The 14680-nt window shown below is 44.1% G+C and overlaps 1 protein-coding gene across 10 annotated transcripts in view; it reads right to left on the reverse strand.

The window, feature by feature from the left end:
- The window catches only part of ASAP1 (ArfGAP with SH3 domain, ankyrin repeat and PH domain 1), a 339709-nt gene that overhangs the window by 58635 nt on the left and 266394 nt on the right, over nucleotides 1-14680 (reverse strand). For all 10 annotated transcript variants that reach the window (XM_044928833.1, XM_044928832.1, XM_044928834.1 and 7 more), the window contains 4 exons: nucleotides 10115-10190; nucleotides 8608-8694; nucleotides 2097-2197; nucleotides 1004-1073 (listed from right to left, as the gene is read on the reverse strand). In XM_044928833.1, the coding sequence (XP_044784768.1) occupies nucleotides 1004-1073; nucleotides 2097-2197; nucleotides 8608-8694; nucleotides 10115-10190 (334 nt within the window). The remainder of the gene's footprint in view (nucleotides 1-1003; nucleotides 1074-2096; nucleotides 2198-8607; nucleotides 8695-10114; nucleotides 10191-14680) is intronic.

Here is a 14680-nt window from a genome sequence, read left to right on the forward strand (position 1 = left end):
GCCAAAGTGACTGGGCCTTTCCAGCATGAGGAATTCCCCTGTCTTAATTAAGGGGTCCCAAACAAAGACCCTGTATTTCCTGACCGAAAAAAGCTGTTTTATCCACTTTTCAAAAGGTCACTGAATTCCACATGTTTTCTCAGGAAACTGCTGGCCCTGATTTTCAACCTGTTTCTAAGGAATGAGAGGTGTTTGCAAAGTCTGGAGAAGCCAGCTAAAACTGGCCACAGAGATCTTTCTGTGGGGGCAGGTTATGTGATTACAAAGCGATGTAACTGGCAGTAAAAAAAAGTGTGGCCTGAAGCCAGTGAAAAGTAGGGACCAGGTTAACACAAACCAGTGGGAGATGGTCAGAGGTTAGGTGGAGAGGACCCACTTCCCCTGGGCTGCTCCGGGGGCAGGAGAGGTGGACTCACAATTTCCAACGTATGCAGCAGGGCAGGCTGCCTGTCAATAGATTTCGGTACCTACAGGGGCGTCCGAGGAAGAGGTAGCACAAATACCAACTGCTATTAACTGTGGCCACACACAGCGGGGCGCCTCATTCAATCACCACCAGCACCTCTGGCAGTTAAATGCTTTTCTCCAGGCAAATGGTGAACCTGGGATGCAGAAAACTTTAGGTTTTCCAAATATGTGTGAAGTTACACAGATTTCTAAAGAAAGAGCCAGCTGTTGAGATAATCTGGGTAGCATCTAGATGTGTTAAAACTTCAGAACAGCCAATAATATCTTCCCAGAGATGAGATGAAAAAAGTAAGGAACGCCCGATTCGGTTTCGAGGGAGCAGAAGGCAAAGTTCTGGTGAAGCAGGAGAACCAGGCAGGACAAAGAAGGACAGACTTCCTTCGTGAAGGAATCTCCTAAACCCTCTGACTGAACCCCACACGTTAAACACACAGGGGCAGAGTTTCAGGCTGGTTACAGCATGCGCTTGCTTTCCGGGCCACGTGGCCAGAAGGCATCGCAGACACAAGGGTGGTGAACGAGCAGACACACTTACCGTGGCGTGGGAGATGGTCAGGATCCCGTTCTTGACGGAGCACTTCCTTCTCTGCCACACTTTCCGGATCCTGAGGATGGAGCCAAACACGACCCGATACAGCATCCGCTTCATGCAGCTGTGCGGTGTCATGCTTGACCATCATCACAAAAACCCCCCACCAAACCCCACACAAGCCCACCAAACCCCATACAAGCCCACCAAACCCCACACAAGCCAGGGTCTGGGCTGCCGTTTATTACCCCAGGGGGAGGGGAACACAGACTAGCAGGCACACAGGGAGGCACCAGAGCACTGGTTTCTTCCCGCTCTGGCCGCACCTCACGGCACGTGGAACTTCCCTGAGCAGGGACTGAACCTGTGTCCCCTGCAGTGGAGGCACAGAGTCTTAACCACTGGGCCGCCAGGGAAGCCCACAGCACTGTTGTTGATAGTGAAAACGGGAGACAACAACAGAAATCTGATAGCAGGAGAATAGATAAATGATTACAGTCACATTCATACTACAGGGTATCATGCAGGCATTTAAAAAGAATAACACAACTACAATATGTGTGGACCTACGCAGATTTTTGAAGCACACTGTTGGTTGAAAAAGCAAGCTGTTTTAAGATACTTTGGGTATCATCTAGAATAGTTAAAATTTCAGACTTACAAAACAGCATTCTACATTTTCTATACATATATGTATAAACGTATTTCCTTCTTTATTGTCTGTCTCCCTGGTGAGCATGTAAGCTCTATAACGATAAGGACTTTCTTTGGTTCAGAGTTATATCCCCAGTGTCTGCAACAGGGCCTGGCGTGTAGGACTCCCAGAAGGTATCTGCTGAACGCATGGGGACAGTCCCTGCCTTCCTCAAACCACACATTACAAGTCACAGGTGCCATCTGTAGACACAGACCAGTTACCACTGCTTCTAAAGACAGCAGGTTAACTCTCAGACTTGCCTGAGGGAAGCACCATTCGAAGCTGGTGCATGGGAGACTGTAAGTGCGTCTCCCTGCCCGAGAGGCTGGGGCAGGTCCCTAGGTTACTAGCCCCTGGAAGGATGCTGAGCACACAGGGGACCCCGGGCGGCTGTGGACGTACCCGTCACTCTTCTTCAGCAGGTAGCCCTTCTTCTCGCTGCCGTACTCCTTGTTGCCCTGCAACTGGTGCATGCTGTAGCCTCCTTGCCGGCTCTGGGAATCCTAGACAGGAGACGCCATGGATTAGACTCATGCCGGAGACAATTCTCCACTCCTTGACCCTAGTCTGCCATGGAGCCTTGGCCTGTTGGTCTGGAGCTAAGAGAATTGTGGACTTTTGAGAGCTGCCAGGTCCTTGATCATATACTAACGGAGGAAACTGGGCAAGTAAGCAATTGCCAGACAAGCCTGAGCTGAGGGCTGGGGTCCGGGTCTCCTATTTCTAGTCCGGAAGCCAGCTCTACCTCAGAGACACTGCAGCGGCAAGCTGTTCTAGGACTCAAACCAGTCTACACTGGCAGCAGAGGCGAGCGCAGAGAGGGCTAGGGGAAGCGAGGTGGGCACCCAGCGAAGCTCATGCACCCCGAGAGTTCCTCCTCCGGGCACGCTGCCTCTCCCTCACCTTTTCTGCTAAAATACCCCCAACAAAAAGCATCCCTTCTCAGTGAGGGATGAAGAACTGCAATAAAACTCTTGTTCTGCAACTAACGAGTCCTCTGTAAGAATACACCTATACCCACGCTTTGCATTTAAAAGGATGACTCGGTGGCAGGGAAAAGCGTATGACATGGTGACAGGACAACACAGATGCAGACAAGCTCAATTTAACATCCACGAGTGCTTCCCCCTCGTTTCTAAAGACTGCACTGTGGAAAGGTAAGAAAAGAACCGACAACGCTGAACTGTAGAACGGGAACACGGGGCGTTAGACACAGACAGTACGGTCTGACAAAACACATGGACTTACTCTCCTAGACTTCGATCAGGAAGGGCAAAAGCAAGAGGGAAAAAAAGGCAGAACATTTGAAAATACAGTTAATTTCATTGATAGTCTTATTGTTTATAGGCTAAGCAGTTTTTACAACACAGAGAGACAACATCACTGTAAAGATAATTAACATCGGGTATCTCTCACACTTCAGAGTCATGATAAACTTTGGGTGGCAGGATAATAAAACATCTTTATCAAGTTGCATTTCAGGTCACTTGAGAACAGAGGGAAAAGAAAGCTGAATGGAAGAGGAAGTACACGCTTCACCAAGATTGAAAGGCTGACAAACCTCTACATGTTTATGTGTAAAAAAAACCCAGTTCTTTACTTACAAAGTCTAAAGAAAACAGCAAGTGGTAGGAAGACCCTTTGTTTTCCTACAATTTATATGAAGTGAAGAGAATTTAATGAAAATAACAATAAACAGCTCAGAAGCAAGCCCTGAAACGTGATGGGGAAGAGGCAGGAGGCTGAGGCATTTACTGATGATTGCCCACGGCCTGCCTCCCAGGCCAGGATGGCCTCTCCCTGGCCTTCAAGATCCCCTGGACCAACAGCGTGTGCTTGGCGAGTGCTCGGTGAATGTCAGTAACAGCTGCAGGGAAATCTGTAGGGCTACTGCATACACCATGAGTTCACTGTTCAAAAGCACGCCCCGGACGCTCCCTAACATCCAGGTGCCGCAAAGTGCTGATGATGCTGGCTGGGATATAGCCTGTCCTGGAATCGGACGCTCACCCTTGGCCCCAGCTGTCCTGCTCTCTAGTGTGGGTAACTGAGAGCTGACTGCACGCTGTACCGGGCTTGGTGACTCAGACTAAAGAGGTTACAAACTCTGCTTGGTTTGTTTGTTTTATTTTTTTTTTTTATTGGACATGCAGCTTGTGGAGTTTAGTTCCCCAACCAGGGATCGAACCTATGCCCCTTCCATTGGGAGCTCAGAGTCTTAACCACTGGACCACCAGGGAAATCCTTGCTTGTTTTCTTAATCTGAGTCATTTCTTTAACTGGCCAGATTCCCTCCAGCTGAAATATATCATTGGACAGTTTTAACCGTCTGGGGAAGGGTGGAGCCTAGGAATGTTGAAAAATTCCCCTCCAGGTTTACTTTCAACCAGGGTCTACAGCCTTGGACTCGGGAGCTGTGACTGAGGGGCTGAACCTCATACCAAACAGGCAAGAGTCTGCCTCCTCCAGTGCCTCCAGGGACACCCCGATGCAATGGTGGGGACACCTGGGGTTTTTTTCAAGGAGGCAGCAGTGTGTCCACAATACCAGTCAAGAAATACGAGGACAGAAGATCAGATCAGATGATAGAGACTTGAGCCATGAGACAAAATTCACAGGCTGGGATAAATGAAACCCCCAGAATTCCTGCCTTAACCCAGTGAAATCCCAGGGAAATCACTTAACTATGGAACATTACTTAACAGGTATCTTTGCCACATCTATACCTCCCCAAAACATGAAAAACAAACTCTAACATCTCCTTGATCTAGATTCTTATTAAAAGAATAACTATCTTTCTTGGACCCCTTTTCAACTTCTCTTTATCTGCTCACATAATTCCTAGTCTGTCTGAATGCTTTAAAAACTATTCCTCTTTCACCTTAACTGGCCTGCTAACATTTAAGATAAAGGTCCAAGTTTAAAAAAGTAAAAGTACTTTTTTAAAAAAATAAGGATTCAGATGGTGATAATTGATGAAAACTATTGTATTCTGTAAACTTACTACTAAGACATTCCTTACATATATTTTTACTAGTCTAAATTACCTTTAAATTCTGAATAACAAGCAGATTGAGTATTCTTTGCTTTATATCAGACAAACATGGTTTTAAAGGTGAATAAAGTGGCTGAAGCCTAGGCTTTGACCCCAGAAGTCTGTTTCATTAAACCAAGCAGGAAGGAAGTGATGAGTCAGAAGTAGCATCAACAATCCTAAACTAACTACTGAGTTTTATGACCTAAGAAAGTCACACAAATGATTATGATATTGAGAAATGATGGTTCAGCATAGCACTCCAGATAAACAAAAAGAGGATTCTATTTTTCGAGAAAGTAAATCTTGGAGAATTGTTAACACTTAATAACAAAACAATCTGGAAAAAGGAAAGGCCACCCACTCCAGTATTCTGGCCTGAAGAATTCATGGACACAGGAGCCTGGCAGGCTGCAGTTCATGGGGTTGCAAAGAATCGGACACAACTGAGTGACTCTCACACACACAGTAACTAAACAAAGCACAACTGAAGGCATGAAATAGGCTCTGAATCCTCTAACAGCAGAACGGGAACCAATATGTGCCGAGGAAAGAGAGATGCAAATGAGAAACTCATTCAGGCAAGCAATTTAAAACTAAACTTAAAAAGAAAACCTTGGAGAAATTCCATGATGTGACTCAAGAGATATAAAGTGTAGAATGAGAAACTATGGTGGTACTTTTTTAGTTCAATTTCCCATTCTCTATTAGCAGTACAAATGAGCTTACTTTCTTATTAGAAAACCTTATTAACATATAAGATGCATTACTAAGGAGCAGAATCTTACATCCTCTAAAACTGCAAGCAATTACACCCTCATTGACTTAATGGCTTATAATTGTTTCTGGCACCCAATTTAACACTAAACCTCTATTTATAGAAGCTTCAAATTTCTAATGTAAGGTATGAATGGAGTGGGCAGAGGAGTTCTTTTGTGTCATCTTACTAAATATTTACTAGTTGTTTTGGGGTGCCAGGCAACATACCAGATCCTGTGAAAGGAGAGATGAGCAGAATACATAGTTTGCAAACTAAGATGGGTTACTGAGACAGACTCAAAGAAAAAGGTGGAGTTTGGGGAACAATTTATGAATAGCATCATTAAAAATCAAATATTTTCAACCCTAAAAATAGTATTAAGGCAAACAGTCCTTTTACAAAGTTCAGTTCAGTTCAGTCCAATGCTCAGTCGGGTCCGACTCTTTGCGACCCCATGAATCGCAGCACGCCAGGCCTCCCTGTCCATCACCAACTCCCGGAGTTCACTCAAACTCACGTCCATAGAGTTGGTGATGCCATCCGGCCATCTCATCCTCTGTCGTCCCCTTCTCCTCCTGCCCCCAATCCCTCCCAGCATCAGAGTCTTTTCCAATGAGTCAACTCTTCCCATGAGGTGGCCAAAGTACTGGAGTCTCAGCTTTAGCATCATTCCTTCCAAAGAACACCCAGGGCTGATCTCCTTTAGGATGGACTGGTTGGATCTCCTTGCAGTCCAAGGGACTCTCAAGAGTCTTCTCCAACACCACAGTTCAAAAGCATCAATTCTTCGGCGCTCAGCTTTACAAAGTTAGGCTATTATAAAAACCTAACTAATTTCCTGAAACATTTGCCAAAAGTCAATAAAGAATTGTGACAAGGAAAAAATGCGTCTACCAAAAATCCACAGATCCTATTCAGAGTTCAAATTCTTGAAGCTTCCTTTAATAGAGTCAGGTTGAAGCTGGTGGGGGTGAGAAGGCTGAATGATTTGATGGGTGACTTTAATTTTTCAAGTCCTTATTTTAGATTACTTTACACTCTTCCCAAACTGGAGTGCAAGAACTCTCTGGTGGACAGTCTTTTACTAAGTCATTAAAAATCATTACCTTCTAAACACATATTGTGATAGGAGATGATAAACACCATGAGAATGGGACAGCCATGTTATGAAAAGTCAACTTTACTTGTAAAATACCCTGGACATGGTGTTAATGAAAACTTACTTATTAATTTGGAGTGGAATTAAAATAAACCATGTGGATTTCCTCATGCGTATGAGAGGCTTAGATGCAACTATGCTGTTTAACTAGTGTGAGCAGAATAGTCTTTATGCAAAACAAAAAGGGACTGTAATAGTCTTTTTTTCTTTTTTCTCCCAGGAAAGCTTCCAAGCACAGGAAAGAGGTAATCCGTGTGACCAAACAAAGTTAGGAAGTGCTTAAGTATACAACTGCCAGCTGAAAAGCGTGTCGTTTTCTCCCCAGACAGAGACCTAGCTCTTACCCCTCTAGTTGGGTATTTCTAGGGCTCTTTCACTGAGAAGTAAGAACAAGCTGCAGGAGACAGCTTCTCCCAGGGCCAGCAATAAGCGTGGTCTGAGGCCTCAGAGCACAGGTGCAGACGCTGCAGAGACTGGATGAGCTGGGTATGAGCCCACACGCCTCCCAGCCCCTTGGTGCCTCCTCCCAGGGATCAGCAGGTGCTCAGAGCAGGGCTGCAGGCTCCACTCGCTGCGTGAACACCCAGGATTTATATAAAAACTGGATTTGAGGAGGCAGGAGGGTAGAGGGTGACAGTCATTCAGTCAAGGGAACCTTCAAAGTTGCTTTAAGATTAATGGTGCTGGCGCATGCTTGAGGGGGTTTGCTCTGTTCCTGTTTTGGACTCCTTGAACCCCTTTTGGAAACTTTAGGAATTTACAGAGGGTTAGTTTGCAACATTTAAAAAAAAAAGGGGGGGGGCGGGGGGGGGGGAACACTTCCCCCAGTGGTCCAGTGGTTAAGACTGCCTTTCTCTGCAGGAAGGGTGGGTCCAGTCCTTGGTCAGGGAACTAAGATTCCCACATGATGCACGGTGCAGCCGAAAATTAAAAAAACAACAAAAAAAATCAGCTTGCAATTGTGAGATAATACAGGGAGGAACTGAAACTATAAAAGTGCTGTATTTTCTGTGATTTTGATTAAGTATTGCACTTAAACTGAATCCATCGTAATTTCATAACATAAGCACTACCTTCTCCCATGCGGTGAATGGTGCTCACTACTCCATGGGCCCTTCAAATGAAGTCCCTTCCCTTCAGTTGCACCCCAGGTCCTCCACAACCACGTCTGGGTTTTTGCCTCAGAAGCAGCATGTCTCACTCCTCCACCCACGCTGCCCCAAGCTGTAGGTGGCTGCGGACTCCGCCTGAGTCTTTCTGGCTTCTTCTCTTTTCTGGCATGGCCCCTCCCAATCTCTTACAGCCTCCATACTGCTGTAGGTCTGATCGCTGGTTCACACGGCTGACTATTACCTACTAGGCAATGAGCTCCTTGATGGAAGGGACCCAAGTTCAGTGCCTAGAACAGTTGCTGGCACACGGTAAGTATTCATTAAATGCTTGACCAAACAAATGAACAGATGAGACTAGTAATTAAGGATGTGTATTGCATTCATTTAACACTTAACCATTCACTGTATACTCCGTTTCAGCCCGCAAGGACAACCTCACATTAATTTTTCTAACTGTGGGGACAAAAGCTCTGCATCAAAATAAGTTCTCTATTTTTCTGGCAGAATGAGACAGGTTCCTCTTAGCTGCCTGGAATGGGGGTGTGATCATCAATGCTTACTCTTTAAAGCCTGGGGGGGTGCTCTTCTGAAGCACACCTCTTTAAGCCAGGATGGCAAACCTGGTCATGGAACTGGGCAGATCCTTTTTTGTTCTTTTACAAGGAGGGAATGGGAACTTAGAGGCTGTGTCTACTGCATTTTAGATGACAGCTGTATCTTGGGTCTTATCTGTCCCCACCACCACCATGACCACCCTGGCAGGAAGCCCTCCCTATGCTTGTTCTGCAGATCAGGATACGAGGCCCCACTCAGAGGTGAGCCCTGCTGGAAACACAGAGACCACCTACTTCTTTCTGATCGAGTTGGAGCGAAGACTTTATTAGGTCTCGGAGTGCGGTCAGCTGTTTCTTTTCTTCATCCTGGGTCTGTTTGATCTATGAGAGAAAAACATTTCTTCTATCACTCATCTCTCATACATTTATGATCAGAGTTTAACTCATCCAAATAGATACCACTCATCAAACAATTATACAGTTGATTTCCTTATTAAAAGTCCTTCGCATGGTCTCATTTTTGACAGGCATGATTTTTCTCATCTTCTTAAACTACCAGTGAGGTTGGAAATTAGTGAATAATGCAACGTGCTTTCTTACTACGTAGTACGTCTAGGCTAGACAATTAACTCAGAAGGACTATTTTAAACAAAGGTAAGAAGTAACACTGAGTCATTTGAGTTTTTCAAAGGGTGGTAGTGGAAATACCATGATGTGACTGAATGGGCCAGAAGACAACCCTCAGAATGACTGGAATCCCAGAGCTAACGCATAGACGAAAGTTTACAAAGTTTACACGAGGGGAAGGGACTGGTGCTGCTTTCCTTTCTTTTCTTTTTCTTTGGTGCTGCTTTTCCTAATTACTTGGAATTTAACTGCAACCTGAGCCATGTTAGCTTATTCAAGAAAAATCAGAAAAAATTCACAGCTGTGTATTTTTGAAGTTCAGAATATCATTTGTAACACTAAAACCTTATTTGAATACATGCAGTTACACTCCTAAATACATACACTGTTTTTTAAATTTGAAAGTGAATGTTCATTTCCCTCCCCAAACTTTCACCTTTTTATTTCGTATTGGGGTGTAGCCGATTTACAATGCTGCGGTAATTTCAGGTGAACAGCAAAGGGACTCAGCCATATGTATGCCAGTATCCATTCTCCCCCAAACTCCCCTCCCATCCAGGCTGCCACATAACACTGAGTAGAGTTCCATGTGCTGTACACTAGGTCCTCGTATATACTTTTAATATTATTCATTGCCAACTGGTTCATGAAGAACAAATTTGAGATTTCTACATAGGCATTTAGTTTTTTTCTCAAAAAAGTTTTCCTCTTGATTTTCTTCCTATAAAGGCAAAACATAGACAGTAGGGGGAAAGAAAGGGGAGGAAATATAAAACAAGCAAGCAAGAAAAAAAATCATAAATATCTGCTTATTCAGAGACAGTCACTTGGCTGCTTTCCTTCCAGGATAAAAATTTCTTTTTGTCTTTCTGCAACTGCTGACGAAAGAGCACTCGTGTGATGATACTCATTCAGAACCAATGGCCATCCACCTGCTCCCTGCCCTACCCTGCTCTTCCTACGTCCCAGAAACATACTCTGGAATATCTGACCAGGGATGATGTCTCTGAGTTAAACTGGAGGGGAAAAAAAAGTTTATCAGCCTTAGGTTTATGCTGACACATCACTTCGCCCTGTCTTCTTTTCTTTAGCGCTCTTAGAATACAGATGACAGATTTACTGTTATTTATCCACAAAAGCAAGTTAAAGTGCACGCATTTTATAAAGAACTTACATTATACAAATCAGCAGCCAGCTTTTCAATGTACTGTTTCAATTTATCAGCTGTTTTCAAACCATCTTGAAAGAAACTACAATGGAAAACAACAGAGATTTACCATTGGTTTTAAAAAAACAATATGAACCATAGTTACCTGAAAAATCTGAAATTTCCATAGGTACACATTTAGTCTACCCATATATCTAGACAAAACACTTACAAAACTAATTTCAGTATTTTATAAAGATGTACTGACAAATTATAGGCAGGCAGATTCTTTACCGGCTGAGCTATGAGGGGAGCCCAAATTATAGGCACCATTTGACCTATGTTAGCAGATGTCACATGGATACTGCAAGCAACAGCTATAGTCCCAACACTCTGATTTATACGAAGTACATTTCTTCATGGTTGTGCCAGATTTGAATTCAAAAGAGACAGACACATAAACCAGTGGAGTAAATGAAGCTGAACTGGACATTAAGGACAGCAATAAAGGGCAGAGGACAGTCAGCAAGGGTTCTGTTTCCCAAGATCTCTGTGTCCCAACATATTTGAAACAAAGGCTGTCGAATCCGTGGTACCAATGAATTCGGAAAGCTTTCAGTTCATGAAGACTCCCCAGCCACATTTCAAGTGCTCAGTCATCACGTGTGGCTGGTGGATACCAGGTGAGGCAGGAAAGAATATCAACACTTCCATCACTTCAGTATGGCAGAAACCAACACAATACCGTAAAGCAATTATCTTTCAATTAAAAATAAATTTAAAGAAATTTCCATCACTTCAGAAAGTTCTACTGGACAGTGCTGCTCCAGGTGAAGAAGAAGCAAACTGAGATCTGAACAGCCTGCTAGGAATGTTATAAAACACACATTTTTTATGGAGAAAGAGGGATGGTTTCAGTTTGAGATGGTATTGATAAAAACGTGAAGTTCTTTACCAGCAGTGAAGGAGGGCTGGAAGGATGGATAATCCCTACCAGTCAAAAGGCTGAAGACAGACCCAGGCAGTTTATGTGCCTACAGTTAAATTCTTCTGAACATGACACAGACTAAAAAAAGTCCACGTAAGGAGGAATGATTTTAATCTACAGTACGATCCAATGTTTGTAAACCAAACAAATCACATACGTAAATCCAGTAAATTTCTGAGTAAGGAGATCACGAGTCCCCTTCCCCCCGCCCCAATTTTTTTACCATTAGTGCCATTTTCTAAATATTTTCTTAAGATCATATATTACTCGGGCAAAATAAAATGAAAGAATCAACACTTAGCCTAGGATCCTGGACGAGGCTGAGCTGAGTCCCTCTCAGATGATTACTTTTAGGGCCAACTTCTGGTTTTTGGTGGGAAGCGGGGGTGCGGGTGGGGGTAGGGGAGCTGCTGGGGGCGAGAGGCGGAGGCCGCAGGGGAACAACGCAGATGCAGCCCCCGACAGTCCTCGTGACACCCGGTGGCCAGCACTGCGGTCAACAGAGCCCCCTGAGCCCCCGCCCATCCACGCTCCACGCTGCCGCCTGCTGGCTGGGGCTCAGAGCCGCAACCTCCACCGAGGCCCCGCCTCCCTGCGCCCTTCTCCCCTCTCTCTGACCTGGTTCCCTTTCAGCGGAAACGCCTGGCCTTAGGAGTAAAAAGAGTATGGTATTTTGCTCCAAACCTCACCGTATGTATAATAATCTGGGGTGGGTTACTGCCCTTGGCTGACCACGAGCATGCTTAGCTCCACCTGTGGACGCTTTCTGAACTTCAAAGGGCATGGGATGAGCCCCTACCGATGACCGCGTTCTGCTGGCTGGAGAGGGAAACACGAGTGTCAGCTCTGATGACCCATCACTCAACCTGGACCTGGATGCTTTCCCTACAGAAGTGGGAATTGCCGAGTGACATCCCACTTGTCCCTTGGCCAATTTCTCTGTAAGTTACTAAAATAATTTGGAAAATAGGTGATGATGTAATAATAATGGCAGCTAATGTGTAATTGGGTACTCAGTGCCAGTCACTCACCATTATGCATAATTCATGAAATATCCCTTTTTAAAGGTCTCTTTACAATCTAACAAAATAGGTAATTATTATCATTAACCTGTAAGACAGATAAAGAAATAGGCTCAGAGAGGTCAAGTGGGTTGTCTAGGGTCATCGAGTCATTAAGTGCGGAGTTTGGATTTGAGTATCCATTTTCCCATCTCTGGAGCATAGGTAATTAAAGCACAAGGCTGATCTGGGACCTAATCTTCGCTCTCCCACCGAATAACAGCATAATCTCCAGAGCCCTGCGCCTTGATGTCCTTATACAGGAAATGAACAGAATGGCATGGACCCTGGAGAGTTCTCATGAGCACCAAGATAAACTGCCAGGCACAGAGAAACAGCTCAATGCATGATGGCCACAGGCTGGCAAAACGGGCTTCTTCATTTTTCTGACCTTAGGGACACAGCAGGACTGGTTCATTTTTTAAAATAAGTAGCTTGAAAGCAATATGACCACATTTTAAAGATACTGGGTGCAAGAAAAAGGTAAGCTGCCAACTGATGGGCGGAATGACCCCTGCATTTACACTGAGGAGCTAAGACACACCTCCAGAGGCTGGGAGCGAGCACAGGGGTGCCCAACACCGTCACCCATCCATCAGGCAAGACACATCCTCCTTAGAACAACTCGGAACCTTCTTGATCCTGAGAGTCACCATGTACTTCGCTTCTGTCTTAAGTCACTCTAAGCAGTGATGGGGAAGGAAAATATTTTGTTCTTCCTTTTAATTTAAAAGAAAGAGAGAGCAGGTCTCCCTGATACTCCTTTATTACATGTACTGCTTGGCTTAGGAACAGGTATTGCTTGGCCAAAAGTTGAAAGATTCACAGAGCATTATTTTCATAAGTTAGGACTCCCTGGAACAGCAGAGAGTATGGTTCTATAAATTAAATTATAAAGCAAAAATTTTTAAAAAGCACCCTCTCACAATCCAACCACCAGTCCCTTAGGAAAGCCTGATTTCCAAGCTTTAGGTTTGGCTTAAGTCAGGTATTGATTCCCAACTGTCTAGGTAATGGGGACATTTTCTCCCAGATATATTCTGTGTGTGTCCTGTGGTATTTAAGAAACTTGAAGGCACAGGGGCAGTGCAAGTACTAATTAACTGCAAACACATCTTGACAGTTCAGATCAAAGCGACGGTGGAGAGTGGTAGACTGGACTTGCACATGGAGATTCTTAAAAATACAGACGTCCAATTCCAGGCTTACAAATCAGAATTTCAGCATACTGAAAGCATGCACTCTGAGTGAGAGACCTAGGTTCAAGAGTTGGCTCTGCATCTTCCAACTGTTAAGTTTCAAGAATCTTTGTTTCTGTTTTGTTGGGGTTTTTTTCCCAGTAAAAAAAAGTAAGATAAAATTCATGTAACATAAAATGACACATCATTTTAAAGTGTACAGTTACTGTTGTGCAACCACTACCTAATTCCAGAACATTTCCATCACTCCAAAAAGAACACTGTACCCGTGAACAGTGACCCGCAATTTCTATCTTCCTCTATCCCCTAACAAACAACAATCTGCTTTCTGCCTCAAAGGACTTGCCTTGTCTAGACATTTCACTTAAATGCAATCATATCATATGTAATCTTTTGCACCTGGCTTCTTTGACTTAAAGTAACATTTTTTTTTAAGAAAATTGAAGTACAGTTGATTTGCAATGTTGCTACTTCCATGCATACAGCAAAGTAATTCAGTTATACATATAACATCTTTTTCAGATCTACTCTGAGTTCCTTAAATCACATGATAGAGTTTGCACTCTACTTCTTAAACCTGGGCTGAATTTGTGTCTAACTGTCTAACTGAACACATCACAAACGAAACAGTGCCATACTGGAAGCTGAGAAGTCAATCTTGTATGTCTCAACTTTTCGTCTTTCAGTAATCTGAACCAGTATGAAAACAAACCCAGGCTAAAAGGAGTTGGGCTAATATAGCCTGTCATCTCGTGCAATCAGCTAGCTGGGCGTCCCAATAACACTGCAGCCTCTCTCGGTGTCTCAGCTAAGACTACTTGCTGCTGAAACCCCCTTGGGCACGGATGACCCTCCTGGTGGCTCAGTGAGGCTGCCCTTCTACGTCTTGCTTGGACATCATCTCTGGAACGTGCTGTCCTGCAGCCCGTCTCCTTGGCTTACTCCATTGCATTGGCGGCCTTACCCCTTTGCCACTGCTGCTTTTAATTATGGTCCTGGCCACTGAGAGTGGTGAGGCATCACACTGGGGTTCTGATTTGCTCTCCTCAAATGACGAATGATAGTGAGCATTTAATCATGGGCTTTCTGGCCATTTGTGTATCTTTTTTGGAGAACTGGATATCTGAATTCTTGCTTTATACAGCACTCTCTGTCCTGGAGTTGTAAGAGTTCTTTATACATTCTGGACACTAGATGCTTATCTGATAAACAATTTGCAAATATTTTCTCCCCTTCTGTGGGTTGTCTTCTCACTTTATTAACAGTATCCTTTCACTCACAAGTTTTTAACTTCGAAATCCATTTTTTTCCCCCTGAGGGTCCATGTGCTTTTTCTGTTTTGACA

Source organism: Bubalus bubalis, chromosome 15 (genome assembly GCF_019923935.1).
Source record: "Bubalus bubalis isolate 160015118507 breed Murrah chromosome 15, NDDB_SH_1, whole genome shotgun sequence".
Taxonomy (NCBI): Eukaryota; Metazoa; Chordata; class Mammalia; order Artiodactyla; family Bovidae; genus Bubalus; species Bubalus bubalis.